This window comes from Labrus bergylta, chromosome 19, assembly GCF_963930695.1.
Source record: "Labrus bergylta chromosome 19, fLabBer1.1, whole genome shotgun sequence".
NCBI lineage: Eukaryota > Metazoa > Chordata > Actinopteri > Labriformes > Labridae > Labrus > Labrus bergylta.
The window spans coordinates 14311247-14329331 of NC_089213.1; the positions used below are offsets into that span (position 1 = coordinate 14311247).

Consider the following 18085-nt stretch of genomic DNA (forward strand, 5'->3'; position numbering starts at 1 on the left):
CACACCTTGCCCTTTCACTTAATTCTCAGGCTGACATTGGGAGTTCCACTTTGAATGAAATAGCGCATGGAAATATCTGAAGTTTCCTGTTTTGGTTCTGTGCAGAAGTGGTCATGCTGTCTGTGTTTTTGAAGATTTTTGATAACCGACAGCTATAATTTACAGTTATTGGATTTATCATATTTGTTTTACCGCTTGTTGACAACCAACAGGATCTCTTGTATAAAGTGATGGGTGGAAGGTATTAAATATCATAACTCTTCCTTATATCACTCAGCTTGTCGCTTATTTGAATCACATCAACTCATTCAGGCAGATTTATGGTTGAGGATTACCGGTCTATGTTTAGAAATAATTCCTAACCAGCAACACCACAGAAGATAAGGGAACATATAATGAGTTGTTGTCAGAATATGTGAAGATATCTTTGTACTTTAGCCCTTATTTTACAACTCTGCATTTGCTTTAGATGCGCAGTGCTATCATCACCTGCACCAGTACACGTGTCGGTGAATCTTTTTTTTACTCTTAGGGAACCAGTGTTAAAACAAGCCTCCTTTGCCCTCAAGTGGCAACAAAGAGGTGTTATCCCGTGTTTTTCCCTTAAGAGTTGGTCACATAATACGTAACAGATTTATGGATCTTGCTCACAAAGCTAGATAATGTTTACAACTGCATGGGCAAAGGGCATAATGTAAAAAATGGGCTGTGTGAAAACACAAAAATTTGCCTTTCCCCCCCCCCCCCCCCCACACGCACCATTTGCAGAAAGCTTTCAAGGGGAAGGCACGGGCCTGACCATCAGTTGGGGTTTGAAGGTGTTCCCAAAAGTACTTTCTGGGGATTAAATTAAGACCTCTTAATAAAGGGAAATGTCGAATCTCTTACTATTCCTATGTTTACCTGCACTATAACTAGGCCTACACCAAAGGGTTTTTGAACAATAAGACGTTACTAATAAGTGCAGAAAATGATATACCTTAGGCCTATATCATGATGTAGGCTGCTTTAATAATCATTTGTGGTGTAGTCGTGTGTGCCTTCCGCCTACACAAACAGAAAAATAGCAAAAATAAAAATCTGAAATAATTTGGCTGTGATAAAACAAGTTCAATTATTCTTACATGAACTGATCATGAGCCTACAGTTGGCAAAATATAATATAATTAGTAGATTTAATTTTGTCGAAGCGGTGAAACGGGTGGAACTGATATACTTTTCTAACCTGCAGTTAAACCAAATTTCCACAAGAGGGCGGCATTGGTCAAAAATCGACATTAGCTTGCTTCATAACTGAGCAGCAGACATTTCTCCCTGTAGGGCTGTATGTAAATCTGCACTTGTTGCAATCTGCAGCGAGTAAACATGAAACTTTTATATCATCTTTGTTTTAGTGACCCGAATACATCCAATAAACAATTTCAGAAAATGCCTGAGATTATAAGACCGAATAGGCTACTTTATGATCATTTTATGCAATGTTAAGTTTTGCAATGTTAAGTTTTGGATTAATTTATTTCTCCTATGTTAAAAAAATGTCATCTTTGCTTTTTTTTTTACACTTGTCCTCTGTCGGCTACTTTTTAAAGGATCAGTGAGGTACTTTTCATTTAGGAAGCCACTGCTAAGCCGGGGACACTGACGGGGGGAGGTGAGGCAGAGAGGAAAATAGATTTGGGAAGGGAGGGAGGGAGGGAGGGAGGATTTACTGGGACTCAGACAGACAGCAGACCGGCTGTCCCAAGCTGCACTGATCCTTCACTCTCAGGCTCAGAGAGCTGTGGTCCGCCTGTCGCCTCCCCTTTATCACCGGCCCACCTGCCCCCAGCGACACTAACTATCCAACAGCTCAGGGCGAGTTCATGAAAAGCAAGGAGGCGAGAGGAGAAACTAACCGGCTTTTTGTGGCATCTTTCCGGCTTCTGACAAACTCCCCCCCCCCACTCCCACCACCCCCCACCCCTCACACCTCTCCCCCTCTGTGCTGCGGGAGGACACAGTGAGCACAGGGCGCGCTTGGCGACCCGGGTTTGTTGTCGTTACCAGGAGAGGAGCCCACAACGACCACAGCCTCAGCTGGTCCGGCTCTCATTAAACCGGGCTGTCCTCTCAGAGGAGCCACTTTGCATGGATGCACCATGGCCACGTTTGTCTGCAGGGTTCAGTTTTTAGATGACACCGATCCATTCAACAGCACCAACTTCCCAGAACCGACCAGACCACCACTGTACACCTTCAGGGAGGATATCCCCTTCATCAACCAGCTAGCAGGCGTCCACCGGCTGCTCAAAGCTCCACACAAGGTAGGATTACCAGCTTGAATAACCTAGTTTTAACCCATGTTATTCAATGCTTTATGGGAAATATAAATAATATAGCCTGTTGTTGTTATATTTCACCATTATGCAATAAACATTGCTGCAAAACACAGGGACAGCTCCAGATCTGAAAAGAAACGCGTGTTTTATATAGTTGTTTTTTTTTTACATTTGCATGTATTCAAATGTTGAAATAAGGGCCACATGAGGTTGTTTTGCAACCTTAAGGACTGCTGTTCTCTACTTTAGGCATTCTGCAAATAAACTTCCATACCCACGATTCAGAGTCTATTTTGAGAACACATGCAAGCACAACTGATTGGCTCTCCAGACCCAGGACTGAAACAAGGTTGCAAATGTTGCTTTAGAGCCCACAGCAACAATAAACATGGGCTTCATGTGTTTTGGACTAAATATTCTGATTTAATCCCATGTTGGCACACTTTTGCTCCACTGAAGTACCACCGAGAAAATATTCCGGCTCTCAACCTCTGACCCCTCAGTTCAGGGGTCTAGAAATAAGAATACCGTCTCAAAGTGAATAATCCTTTCTTATTGCTAAATATATTTTGCACTTTGCGTAGCATGATACGACGACAGGTGTACAGGGGCAGTAGTGCAACTGGATATATCCTGGGTCGTCTCATTCATCTGTAAGTGACAGTCAACCGCTCTGGTGTCCACAGGGAGCCTGGATCATGGTTGATCAGATTTAGAGTGTCAGATTACAATGGGTGTGTGATAGAAAAAAAAGTGTTTGTGTACCATTCTTAATGAATTCAAGTTACCAAGATGAAAACAGCAACACATTCCTTACTGACAAGGCTGAGTCACACACACACACACACACACACACACACACACACACACACACACACAGAGGCTAAACAAGTGAAGCAGACACTATGAGACCGTGATTTCATTCTTTATTGGCAGAATTTTAATAATTCCAGGTGATTCAAAAAAAAAAAAAAGGTTGAATCAGAGTTAAACTAAAAGTGAGACACAGTGAGAAGGACAGAGTCACATTGCTGGCACACAGCCCCGACAGCAGACCAGCGTTCAACAGCAGAGTGGTTTTCCAGACCAAGTAGATCTTAAACTGCCCCATCTTTAAAAGCCACAAAACAAATGAAAAATGGCCCACAGCACAGAAATGCTTATGATTACAACCTATGCACCGACAGATGGCATGTCCCGCATTCGTGTTTGCAATTTTGTTCACATCAGTAGGACGGCTGTGTGCCATGACAACTGGATATTGAGTTTAGATTATGGGGATGAAACAAAACTGAAGCGAATTTTGCTCTTTAGAGGGGTCGGATGTAAAAGTCAGTGTTTTAAAGGCTTCAGTCCTATTATATAATTTGATAATGTCATAGTTAGCAAGAGTATAACAATTGCATGAACTTTATCTCAGTCTTTCTTTTTTAGAGCAATCTCTTTTTCTTTTTCTTTTTTTTTAAACCTTCAGTCTGTCCTCTGAGAAAAGACAACCATATTATTATGTTGTGATGCTCAGGCTCTGTGTATGGCTGGCTGGGATCGCATTTAAAGTATAGGTCACTTGTCCCAGAATTCCTGCGGCCAGGCCCTGGATCCCTGCGACACTTTGTTCTCCTCACTTTGGCTGCTGTGGTTTTCCTGACCTCTTCCTCCATCTCCTCTTCCACCTCTGTGACCATGCACGAGTTCATACTTTTTAACACAAACACACGTAAACTCACATATAAGGTTGGGCGAGCCTGCCAGGGCTAAATCGGTGCATCGCTGGGTTGTGTGCATGTGGATGTGTCACTTTATCCAAACGGCGAAGAGAAAAAAAAAAAAAAAAAAGATTCCTTTAAATTTCCCACTTTTTATCTCCTAGGTTAAGAGAAATAAAACGATAAAGGTGACAGAAACAAGTTAATAGAAGTAGAACGTTTGATTTCATATTAGGTATGAAGGTGAGGAAATACCCCTTAAATGTTAGATGTTAAGCTCAATACATGAGCTTCCCAATCAGTCATGCACCTACAAAAAAAAAAAACCCATACCCCTCGAAAAACCAAAAAGCTCCGACTTCACAGCTCAACTTGTATTTCATTACCAAAAGGGTTCCCATTAAAGCAACACTGGGAGGTTTAATAGCCGTGTAGAACACACCCTCCTCCCTGCTCTTCAAAGAGCACGATCCTTTGTGGCTCAGATTTTGACACACAAAAAAAGTTCTTTAAAAACTCATCGTCTGAGTTACGTAAGGCCATTGTTAACTGTCAACGCAGCGTGATCGCCAGCAGGCTTTGTGTTGTTTTAACGTGGAAGTAATTACTCCCAAACCCCCACTTGTTTTTTTTTTTGTTTTTTTTTTCTCTGCTTCACTCTTTTTGAAAGAATTTGATGAAATGAGTGTAAAGTATACCAAGCCACTAAGTGTTTCGCTGGCCCTTCTCGGAGCCTTGAGTGTGAGGAGCTTTGCGGTTCGCTCTGGAGCCACCTCTCTGCCGGCTCCGTCCAGAATGATGTCTGTTAATTATAATGTTATTACTGCTTGTGCCCAAACAAAGTGTTTAAGGAAAGAGACTCCATTTGGAGGGCGAGCTGTTAACAAATTTGATTACAGAGTGGTCCAGTGCTCCCTAATCACTACACAAGTAGTATCTGTATGATTAAGTAATGAGTGTAGAAAAAGCTGAGCGGGTGAGAAAAGCAGGCAGTTAAAGTTGTGGTGCAACTCAGTGTTGGGACATTTCTTTGACAGTATGGGGAATGTTTTTGGTGATAATTAAAAGTTGCTTAAAAGGTCTGAATGATGCTACCTGATTGGACACAAGAAAATGATGGATTGAACTTTACTGTCAGACAAAGACTAAAATTAGTCTTGCTTCACAGCGGCTCCATTTGGAACAATAACAATGAAAGACTAGATTCAAAGAACATTTGACAACATTCAAACAAATATTCAGAGGCCTTCAACGTGCTTCAGCCTAGTTTTCAACTTCATATTCGATTTAAGGATTGTCTGGTATAAGAGTACTTCAGTCTCACTAATGAAAACATGGGACCTGTTTTTTTCTTTGTCTTACTTCAACATGAAAACTGGGGCACTGGGACCCCCCCCCACCCCCCCCCCCCCCCACACACACACACACACACACACACACGTCTTTGTCTTCACCCCCCATGTGTTATAAAAACATCCATCTGTGATTTACCAAATCTCACATGTTATATTTGCATGAAAAAGGTCAATCATAATGACACTGAGATAATTCAATAGCAGGAGACACTGGGGTTAAATAACAAAAATGGTCCCCTTAACTATGCTAGCATCTTGGCAGGCATGCACACATTTTTGTTTGACATTCATGATCCATGATGAGATTAGCACTCCTCTAATTTTTTCTCTGGTCTCATTATGGGCTTGACACTTTGTCCATTAACTTCTAAGAATGGACACCTCATTGGACAAATTCCTTGAATACCAAACAATACAAAACTGATGATAAGCCAATCAGCATTATATGCACTTTTTCTTTGCTGCCAAAGTAGGACTTTTGCATTGTTGTTTTTCTCCCTGTTGTTTGCATTGTTGTTTTCGCGCTGCATGTGTGCATGTTAGAGTAAGAATTAACTTAGCATTGGTAAATGTCCACATAATGTCTGTTTACTATCTTTTTTTCTTAGTTTTCAACCAAATGTTTTCATCTTGGGTCTTCTTCTTTGGAAACTACACTGTAATGAATTTTTTTTATTTTTTTTATTGTTATTTCAATTAAGACTGGGTCAAATAAATGGGTGCTTAGAGCCCAGGCGGATTGAGGTCATTGTAGGGGGGGTACGGGGAAATTGGAGCAGAACCAATATTCATTCAAAGTTTAAGATTTGGATAGCTAACAGAATGGATAACATGTTTGTACATTTATCCGTCTTCAATGCACCTTAAGGGCTTCTCTTAAGAAAAGCTTTGGCCTTGGAATTGCCCCACTTTAACTCCAAGCCCATGCGGACACACCCACCCTTGAGCTCCTGTGCGCATGCTGCCTCAGAACAGAGTAAATATAGCAAGGTTATATTTATGTTGTGAGTCCATCCGACAGTCCGTCTCTGTGTTTCCAAGTGAGCTGGAGGGACAAGGCAGAGTGCAGCAGCAGGTCTTGTGAACTGCGGTCTCTGCTGGTCAGAGGGTGTCGTCATGCAACTTGACACAGACGGCCAGGGGGCGTTTGGCAGCACACCAGAGGCCAGGCTACGTTAGGTCTACCAGTGTCATTGTGGTGCTAAATGCTACCTCAACTCGTGACTCTGATCTCATTGAACTATTCATGCACAAGCAGTTTAAACAAAAAGATGTGTAGCACATCGCTGATGTATTCAATGATGTATGTAACTTTTTATGAGCTGTAGCTGTTCACACCTGCTATCAACTTGTGACTGTACTCATAAACATCAATGCCAGAGCTGTGGAGATATATTTCTGGTGCACCTGGTCTCAAACTCAGCAGGGTTTCTCATTACAAAGTGGGTTCACTCTGTCACAGGCATCTCTGCAGTTATGCACAATTTGTCATGTAGAAATGAACAGATATGTAAAATATGTGTGCTGGAGAAAGGATAATTGCTCCTTCCATAAATAAGCAGTCTCAAGTGTTCACGAGCGTCACATTTACAAAATTAAGATATCATTTGAAGTGTTATTTTTCCTGCAGCTTGCATTCAAATATATCTCTCCCTCCTTGTTTCCCTCTGGTTTTGGTTTCATGTTCTGCTGTCTTTATAGCTACGTCTCGACTAGTTAATTCCCCTAACAGATTTGTAATGTTGAAAGCGGAGACATGCCTCATATGGCTCTCCCACTTTACACAAATCCCTGTACACACACGTGTTTAAATGTTTGCCTGGTTAACTGGCTTCATTTTGCGGACTCAAATTGTTTTCCAAAGAGTGTGAAACACATGCAGGGATTTAGTGAGGGAGTATTAAAACATTTTGGACCCAGAGACCCATGTCATTCCTGCGGGTGATTCTTTTATGCATATCACAGCCAGGGCAGGGACATTTTATATCATACACATCATATTTTCCATCCTTTTTTAGGTATAAATGTCAATTTAAGCTGGTAGCAGCTTTTGATTTAGTAGTTAGCCCTTAGTTTTCTTTACTGAAGCTGAATTAAATTGTAGTTCAGGTCCATTTCATTTATTGGTACTTTTGTGTTAAAGAGTCTATTTTTCTTTCTTTTCCGTAGCTTGATGACTGCACGCTGCAGCTCTCCCACAATGGCACCTATCTGGATCTGGAGTCCTCTCTGGCTGAGCAAAGGGACGAGCTGGAGGGCTTTCAGCAGGACGACACAGGGTGAGACTGAATTACACCTAAATCCTTTATTGCCTTTGCACTTTCCGTCTTTCTCAAACACAGCACACTTTGAGTTTTTACATTCTTATAAAACAGAGGAATCACAAACTCTTTAATATGAATACCTTGGAAACACAAGTTCACGGAAAGTATGAAGTGCTTTGGAAAGCGGGACAGCATGCCCTCCCTCCCTCCCTCCCACAGCTTGTTTCACTCTTGTGCTTTTACAATAATTTAACTTTTTGTTGAAGAAAAAAATAGCGTTTACTAACCTTTCAACTCTTGAAGAAACGGAATAATAATGTTGTAACCGTTGTCATACACTGTTTTCAATTTCCCAAATGTCCCAGCAGCAGTGTTCCCTTTGTGACAGCAATAGAAATGGAAAATGTAAACCTGCTACAGGACTTCCCTCACAAAACGGTAGAACAGAGGTAAGCCATGCAGGGCCTAGATCAGTGGTTCACAACCTTTTTTGGCTTGTGACCCCTCTTTGAATTCGCAAAACTCTGGCAACCCCAGACATCCAAAACTCATATAGCTTTTTGCTGAATTTTGTTTTGTTTTTATAATGTTATGGTCTTTCTTCTGTGTTGCAGTAAACATTCATTCAAGACCACATTTAGGCTTTTTTCGTGTAAACGATTTTTGGACAGAGGAAGACCCATTTGAATTTCATGCACCCCACATGGGGTCGGCACCCCACAAGGTTGGGAAAGCCTGGCCTAGATCCTGACACACCTTTCCCAATTCCGCCTATAGGCCTACTGTAGATTGTGGCCGCAAAAGCCATGAAGCCTATTTTTAAGTGGGATTCAGTGTTGCCAGTAGCACACCAATTTCTGAATTTGTATGATCATTTAACTCTTTTTACAGTTTCAAGAACAACTGTAGGCCTAAATGTTCAATTATTAACATGACGAGGCATTTTCTACATACCGTGAGCAAAACTGACCCTGGATCTGCGATAATAATAATAATAGGCCATTAAAAACTCAATAAAACTGGATTTTGAACACCTGGAAGCATTGTACAGGTACCACGGCTACATGTGACTACTCACACAGTGAGAAAATCTGAAGCTAGCATAAGCTAACTGATTCAACAAAGGAACTGTCTGAATAGAAAATACAAGTCTGGAGGAGTTTTTTAGTAAGTTACTGAATAAAATACCAAGATTTGTTTCCAAATGTTTTGGTTCTTTGACAGCATCAGTGATTTTGTCCTTAGTGCCATGCCTAGCTTGGCAGCCATTTGTTTGTGTTATGTTGGTAATATTTACCAGCAAGCTGGCCAGTTTAGTTAGCCAACAATAAAAGAAGTGAGCAAAAGAGTCTGCTAACAATAGCTAACCTTACTAACTATATGTTGGCTAGCTAACTTTTGTGAACGATGAGTTGCTGATCTTGGCAAACGAGGTATTTTTACTTTAGCTTGTTAGCAGTTAAAAACATTAGCTGCTTCCAAAATGCTTCCAATGCTGCTGTTAATACGGCACAACATTAAAAAAGCTCTTTGTGTTTTTTGCTGTTGCCTCCAACATTAACGATGAAGCGCTGTCATTTGGGGTTTTGAGAAAAACACAGAGTAGCTTGCTGTTAACTTACCGCATGCAAGTGTGTGACAGTGTGCGTTTGTGGGTAGTTGTGGTATGTGGATGTGTTTGAGACGGGCTGCAGTATGATAAGTGATGGCAGACCCACAGAGCTGTGTTTTTCTTAGCCTGTTTCTGTTTGCTTGTTTCCATGTATATCTTTCTATTTGTCTTTGTGTGTGTGTGTGTGTGTCTGTCTGTCTTTTAAGCCTTTTGGAACATGATGGAAAGCTGTGTGTTTCAAAAGAAGTTGACATGTCAGGGAACTGGTTAGATTGGACGGGCCTGTGTTGCATCCTTTTAAACTTGGCTGTTCTTGTCGAGGTCAAACTACAAGTGAAGGAAATGAGTCACACACTGAGTTGAGTTTTCCCCTTTCTTGACCAAACATCACAAGGGTTAAGGAAGCTTAAAACTCAGTTCATCAGAAAACTATTTATTAAAAGTGTGTCAGAAATGAAAAATCTAATCACATTTAATATCCGAGCCCTGTACCTAATAATTTTATTGTGCTGAAAAGTCGGGAAGGCAAAGAATTTAAGGAAGACTAGTTGTGTATCTACATCACTTGTGAATGTATTGAGCTGTATTTTTAGTACTTACTCCCAAACCTCCGGTTACTATTTCATAATACATGAATTTTACCTCATCTGTACGTGTCCATTTAAATCTGTGATGGCCTTATGGACACTTTTCACATGTGGAAAGCATATTTTCTAATTTATAAATCCTGGGTTTAACAATGCTTCTTTTTTTTTTTTTGTATTGAAAAATGTTAAGAGGGTTGTGAAATGTAGATTGGTGTAATGTGATTCCAATCCATAATTGATGTTCCCACACATGTTAAATGTGTTTTGCTCCCAGCTGGGGCAGGACACTGCTGACCACAGTTGACAGTAAACAAGGTCCTCTGGTGACGCGGACAGCTCTAGTGCTTTCACTAAAAGTAAGAAGAGAGACAACATTTCAAAGAAATGCTGTAGATTATCACGCAAACGGTTTTTGCATAATTCAAAAATATATTTGGAATATTGATTCTAACATTGTAAATCTAAAAAGATAAGGATTACTGCATAAATGATCTTTTCTACTCCCACATTTATTGGTTGCGTAATGAGTCTGTTTTCCCTTTGACGTACACTGAATAGCTTCTTTCTCCCCGAGTCTCTGAGTTTACTTTTTCCTCTCATAATACATCATCAGACGAAGGGAAATAAAATTGCCAGAAAAACTAATTTCTATCAGCATCTCCACAGATCGTGTTAACATTTTGCTCTATTTCCGAGCAAAGCTGATAACACAGCTTAAGAGCAGGATAAGAGGCCAGCTGGTCTCTTGTTTGGGTGTGTGCTATTGCAGCGGTGTGTTTTATCAGAGCAGTGCTTTCCCTGCTTGGGTTGCATGCTATCAGCGTGTTTGTGATGGAGGTTCGGTGATTAGCTCCCACAGATGAGACGATAAAAACTAAGGTTAGCCGAGAGAGTTTGAATTGCTCTCAAAATACCATCATATTTTACCTGTATTTTTGTGTGTGCTCATTTTTGTTTTCCCACTGGAAATATGCTGCGTATGAATGTGTGATCACGATGGTATGTGGCGGTGCGCGCACGCGCGTGTGTGTGTGCTCCTGCATTTCTGCTGTCTGTCCTCAAGGCTCAGATGTGTATCAGTATGAGGGCACAAATCCAATGCAGGCCACTGTTTGTCTGCACCATTCCCATCATAACAACTACATCAGCATGAGAATTGTTCCAATGTTGATTCCATTTTCAAAAGAGAAGTATCTGATACCACCTTAAATCACATGCTGATCTTATTATAAAATGTAATAACTCTCCTTCTGTGAAAGAGCGGCGAAGTAGAACTGAGGTAAATTGTTATGTGATGGCATTGCTATCAAACATAAACGTATAATAAACTCCTGCACACAACTTGCCAATTAATGTGTGTTTGCAAGCTAGACAGTGGCTGTGTGGGAGTTTACCTTCAGCTTTTTGATGAGCGCATCTGCCGTATGAAATAGATGTAGGATGGTTTTTTCTTTATTGCTTGCAAACAGGATAGTCACTTCTGAAGATTCCTTCACCGAGGCCAAACATACAACATCCATGCAAGGATTTTATACAGCTGTTAACAATGATACATATCGGTAATATGTTTCATTTTTGGCATCAGAGGAGTGATATGTATCAGCTAACACTCATGTTCAGGTCCCAGAGTTCCTATTGGGAAGAACAAAGTGGGACCATATCATCTCTACTGTAAAAACTATCAAGATTTATTGAGACTACTCAAAGCGCTTTTACACGGCAGGTCACACCTACCCATTCACACACTGATGGCAGAGTTTTCTATGTAAAGTGACCATCAGAAGTCACTAATCCTGGGAGCGCCGGTAGCCTAGTGGTTAGTGTGTGTGCCCCATGTAATGGAGGCTGTAGTCCTTTAGGCAGGCGGCCCAGATTTGAGAAAGTGTGCAAAACTAAGGCTCGGTTGCTTTCATAAAGATATCTCTGAATAAATATTAATAAATCTGCTGCTCTCGTCTTCGACAGGTCCAGGGGGAAGAAGCACAGTGTTATTCTACGGACCCAGCTGACCGTCCGTGTACACGCCTGCATCGGTGAGTGCCGTGTGACATGTTTATGTATGTGTTAAACAGGAGTTTCCCCCCTGTACAACCACACATGTCCATTTAAACACACACACACACACACACACACAGTATATGCCTAAGGACACAATGTACAACACATTCAGATGACCATCCAGGGGGTTTACATGAGGTGCATGCTAGGGTCACTTCTGAGACCTCCCACTCTGAGGCAGTTTGACTGGTATGCTAAATTTCTGTTTTCAACATATTATTGAAATTATGTCAGTAATGGAATTAAACATGTTTGTTGGGAGATTTAACCTGGTGTAGTGACGGACAATATACAGTGTGTTTCTTTTGTGGCTCTTAGTTTACAGTGAAGTTGCTCCGCCTTTTCCCTTCTCAGTCTGGCAAAGTGTTTACAGTTTGATGTTTGTTCCTCTTAGTTTTTAAAGATGAAAAGGTGAAGGGAGGGATGTTTTATCATTCAATATCAGATGTGGTACTGAAAAATTATAAAATCAGGAAAGGGAAACAGTTTTGGGATAAGAGGAAGGAGAAGACAATCATTTGAGAGAAAGGTGGAGAAAGGTGATGGTAAGAGATGGTGGGTGACACATTGACAAGCAGCACAAAGCCTTTAATAAACAGTTGAACTGTTTCATGAATAAGACAAAATCATTCTTGCAGATCAGGCCCTGACATGCCAAAAGTCAAGATTTTTTTATGGATTAAAGATACATATTTAGTAGTAGCACATTTTTTTCAGTCAATCCATCAATCATTATTTGTATAGCGCAAGTGTTATCTGGAGACGCTTTACAAAAGAGCATATGGGATAATATGCAGGCAGGATTTCTCGTTCGTATTCCTCCCGTTCCTGTTGTCCACACTTCCTTGCCGCAGAGGTTGAGGTCGGAGCAGGACGTGCATGAATGAGGACGGCGGTGGTTGTCTGGACGACACAGTCCGCTGGTGGGGGCAGAGCGTTGGCTGGTGTAGTAAATATAAAGACGAAACATAAGCCGAACGGTCTTTAACGCACAATTTTACACATGCACGCGTCTGTCAGACGCCTCATTTTCTGTAGTCATTTCACGACAACACAACTCGGCTTTCTGTTTCTTATTCTGGCTGTCTGTCCATGCTCCTTTCTGCTGTCCTCCATGTCTGTCCACATGGTCCACATTCTCCATGCCAGTGATAGCAGTGCTAATTCTGGATCCTTGAATCAGTGCCTCGGGTTGGTTGAGAATGTGTTGAGGTCAGAGGTCACCACAATGGTGTTAAGGAGAAAGACATGCACAGTTGCACAAAATAAATCCCATAGGTGATAAATTCACGTTTTCAAAAATGCAGACATAACAAAAATAAAAACGGGTTAAGAAACAGTTGATTTAAAACTATTAAGATGACACTTTCTGTCATGCCAACAGAGATGTCTTTCACACACCCAGAAACAAACTCTTCCAAAAAAAGGCGTTTCTATTCCTCATCTGGCTTCGGAAAAAAACCTCTTAAAACTCTCCCAGCATAATTTGAAAAACAACTTATACCATGTTCCACACTTGTTAAAAATAAGAGGCTGCATCATAACCATAGGAGATGCATTTCCTTTTGATGGGCAGGAGTAAAACTTCAACTTTACCCAATGCCAAGGCTTGATGATAGAGTTCGCTCAAATACTGACTGCAATCCAGATTTGATTCAACATGGCACAGATGCTGATCAGCAACCAGATCCCGACTGGAGTTTAATGCCCTGGAGCTGCACTCTGTAATTCTGCTGCATTAAACAGATGTGTAATCAGATAACACCATGCGAGTCGGAGTGATCCATTCACTTTAGAGATCTACTGACCATTTTCCAACCCCCTCTCCTGAGATGCCTCTGTGATTCTGTTCAGCTCTCCATCCATCTACCCGTTTAACACTCTCTAATCTCCTGGGGACTTGACCTTCAAATCGCCTGAGTATAGTGGACACCACACTATCCACTGGATGAAACGTCTGTCACAATCAGGGAAACAAATTGCTTACAAAATCAAGTATCTGTAGCTCTCAATTAGTCTGCTGATATATTAAGATTGCATGTCTTGGGTTTGAAATAAATGCACTGATTGATAACTGTGTGGCATGGCAGTTAATTTGATTGTTGTGACTGAAATACAGGAAATAATCAATTTCTTAGAGATTCCCTTAATCTTGCCGTGTTCACCAGCTTTCAGTTTTGATTGAAAAGATGAGGATTTGATTGTATCCAGGTCAATCGTTTGGGAGATCTTAGGGTTTGTGACCTTCTTCAGTTTAATGAAGAACGCTTTGGAGGAGACGCTTTGGATAAAAAGCGTCTGCTAAGTGAATTGTAGAGTTGTAATGATCTTCTCAACATCACTGTGAGAAACACAGACCTCCTTTTCATTTCTTTGCACGGACGCTGACGGAAAGATCAAATTACAAATCAGGCTGGCCAGTTTGGGATTAAGGATGCTCTGTGGCTCGTGTGTGCGAGCGAGGGTGTGATAATGTGGACGAGTTAATGAGTTTCTCCGTGTACGAAAAAGAGAACACACGGGCGTGATTAAACAAAGCATTGGGTTTTTTTCTGCCGGTGTAAGCACACCTCTGCAGGCCATGTGTGTGCACTGGAGAGGCCTTCATGCCACTTTAATGATCCTGCTCTTCTCAGCACTCACTGCGTGGCTCCTCAAGGGCGATTAAGGTTAATCTAACAAGAAGTCATTTTTTTTTCATGTATGCGTGGAGGTTGTCCTGAGTGTCCTTATCTTTTAGGTTTTGCTCTGAATCATATTTTCAGATATTTTTTTGAAGCTCTCTCTTTAATTCTGTTGTTCCTTTTTTTTTTTTCTTTCATTATCTGCTCACGTGCCCTCTGTCCTTAACCTCCTCCCTGACTCTCAGTTTATCCTGCGGCCTGCCGTCCCATCAGAGTGCCAATGAGAACCCCTAGTTTAAGGGTTAATTTTAGCCATCTCAGAGTTGTTGTAGACTGTTGCTGGCGGGTGGAGAGAGGTGGCTCTGGGATGGGGGTGAAGCGGAGGTGTTATCTTTAGAAAGTGTTGACAGCACAGAAACATGTGAGAAAGGCAGCATCATGCTGAGCCTGATATATATATATATATATATATATATATACACACACACACACACACACACACACACACACACACACACACACACCTCGTTTAGCTCAGCTTTGGCCTTCACAAACAAAACAAACAAACAAACACACATACATATACGTATATAGTGTATCTGGCTATTCAGCAGCTAAACACTTTTCAGGGTTTGTTTTGTGTTAAAAAATCTTCTACCTGCATACAAAGGGGGACGTCTATGAGGCAAAAGTATCAGGACAGAAAGCCAAAACAATCACCCACCACTTGATATGAAGATCTGTAGAGCTGAGAGGAACTATAGGTCAGGTAGTTATGTTTTACTGTGCAGTCATATAAACCGTTGTTGACATATTTTATAGCTATTTGAAGCTAAGTTGGCAACAGTAGAGGAACTTGTAAAGCTATGGTACAATGAGAAAATGATCAAATATGGTCCCCATAAAAACATGAGCTGCCTCACTTGTGACACAGAACAAGTCATTGACAGAGTAACTCAAAAACATTACCTGCCTCCCAGAAATAAATACTTGACATGGCTTTTCTTTTCATGTTATGCATTTCATTAGCTGATTGCTTTCTTGCTGTAAAGACAATTACAACAAATGTACACTGCTATAAAATACAATGACCCACTCTTGAGTTCAAGGCTACATTGTTTTTATTGTTTGAGTAGGTTTAGTTATCATTGCGCTTACACTGGTTTAACTACTTTACACATAACAAAACATCATAGACAATGAACCGGTTTAATAGCCAAAGTTTGAAAGAGCTAACGCTAAATCCACAAATGAAGCTGCACGCTTTTGCTGAACACAAACTGATATTTATATTTCATTCAACTGGACATTTTGTACCAGAATGTTCTTAGAAATCTCAAATCTTCAGTTGCCCATGCGGCCTCTTTTCCAGCCTCTCCTGAAGTGAAAGTCTCTGCAGTAATTAAATACAGTTGAAGTGATCAAATATAGAGAAGGTATGCTGTATGACAGGTAAAAGCCCCCCCCCCCCCCTGTAGTGAGTGCAACAGCAGGTGAAACAAAAGAGTCGGAGTGCAGAACAAAAGACCTTGCATGTGTTTTTGGAGCCAGCTCAATCCCTTTTGGCACTTAGCTCTGGAATTTAGCCCCTTTCCTTAAAAAAATTTGGCTTCAATACTGTTGGATTTTTGCACCCCAATTATCCATCTCTAATTACCCCCCACAGTATTGTAAAGGAGAGTCGGGGGGCTGGAGGTTTTAGATGGAGTAAAGGTTGACTTGCTTTGATTTTTCTCTGGTTGTGCTGTTACATAACAAATTCACAGGCTGTCGAACACGCAGTGGAAGATTATGTTGTCTCTCTTTGCCCATTTAACCCAAATGTTTGCTTTCAGTGAAGGACTCACATTTACCAAAACACCTGAAGTCTTGTGTAATGTCCTGTGTTTGTTTGTTGTCATTATCCTACTTTCAGTGAAGTAATAGACATGGGTACAAAAACAAGGGTTTGTGGTATCTGTATTTATACACCATTGAGAGATATGTTGAGGTTTTGAAGGCATCAGAAAGAGTTAGATAAATCAAAATCTCTGTGCCGACACGGTGGTCTCTCATGATAAAGCAGTTGTCACTGTTCAGTGTTGCCTTGCCGATGGGGGTGCAGTGGTAGTGACAGCAGTTTGGCCTTGAGAGATGCTGCAGAAAGAGAGGACTACAGCTGGTCCTAACAGCAATTTACTGTGTCGGTGTCCCCCCGCTGTGGGAGATAAGGCCTGGTAATGGCATGGTGTGACAGGGAGATAATACTTGGTAATGGGTAAGCTGAAAGGGGGGAGGCGTATAGGACATCTGTGGCTGTGCAGTAGTGAAACTCCAGACACATCATATTACATTTTAACTACTTTTCAATCTGGCAGCATGTCCCCTTTATCCTTTTTTTTAAGTCTGCTTTGCTCTACTTTCGTCCACATTTCTCCCGACTTGTTTTAATAAACACTGTCCAAATCCTGGGTTTTTTAACCCCTGCATTTTTTTTTCTTTTTTTCGGCCTGCCTGCTCTGCCCTATAAATCTATTTTTACTCTGCTCGGCTTCATGACTCTTTGTTCCCGTAGACACCTGTGGCTTTAGCGGTACAAACTGTGCCTCATGATCTCTATGTGTGCACACATGTAAGTTAACAGACATGCTGGCATTGCTTAGAATCCACGCCATGATATCCTCTATGCAAATCTATTGAGGTGTATGTTTCTGCATTTTACCGACAAACTTATCATTACCACAAGTCTACAGCTCTACTACAAGAATACAAGTTACCCTTCTTTTCTCTGCATGTGTGGTTAACAGAAAGAAGGGCAGAGAAATTCTCTCAAATAGTTTCCTCTCTACCATCACCAGCAGCTGAGAGCATGATGAGCCGACTGAGAACATTGCGCCCACATGAGTCATGCCTAAGTTACTGCTGTGGGAGATGGAGAGATGGCCTGATGAGGCTTCAGGGAATGAGGTGTAGAGCAGTGGAAGTGGTGAAATAACTTTACAGCAGAAGCTGCTGCAGAAAAGCCTGAAACTTGTATCCATCCTGCAGCTGTTCTCTGTTCCTGTACTGCATGAAGACTCTTTAGATTGTCCCTGATTGTAAAAAAAAAAAAAAAAAAAAAAAACTTGCTGACTTGCTCTTTTTTTATGTCTTGTTGAAATGAAATGGCTTTTAACCCCTTTGGATCATGTCCCCCAGTGCTATTGTGCACACACTTAGCATTAAATACCCAAACAAATATTTGAGCTTCACTATCAAAATACATTTCATTTATAGATATTTGAGGCACAAAGTCTAGAAACAGATCTTTAGAGTCTGGGTTTCTGATTCACTATCTGGTATTTTGTGACGTTTGAGTGAGATCAATGGTTAGGGAAAGATCCTGGCTTAGATAAAAAGCATTATGCCTCCTTGTCGCCTTTTTGTATCATTAAAACAGAATAAAATGTGAATAATGCCACAGTCCCTTTGAGTGCATGGTGTAATGTAAGAATATTTTGGTGGAGTATAAATGAACTACATCATCAGTAAACATTTCACTTGTTCAAAATCAACTTATTATGCAACATGGCTCATAATATC

The 18085-nt window shown here is 41.0% G+C and overlaps 1 protein-coding gene across 3 annotated transcripts in view; it reads left to right on the top strand.

Annotated features, from left to right (window-relative positions):
- The first annotated feature begins 1743 nt into the window (after nt 1-1743).
- The window catches only part of fhod3a (formin homology 2 domain containing 3a), a 55455-nt gene continuing 39113 nt past the window's right edge, over nt 1744-18085 (top strand). For 2 of the 3 annotated variants that reach the window (XM_065948010.1, XM_065948011.1), the window contains exons 1-3: nt 1744-2303; nt 7549-7658; nt 11808-11875. In XM_065948010.1, the coding sequence (XP_065804082.1) occupies nt 2139-2303; nt 7549-7658; nt 11808-11875 (343 nt within the window). In that variant the 5' untranslated portion in view covers nt 1744-2138. The remainder of the gene's footprint in view (nt 2304-7548; nt 7659-11807; nt 11876-18085) is intronic. The other variant, XM_065948012.1, reaches the window with a different exon arrangement.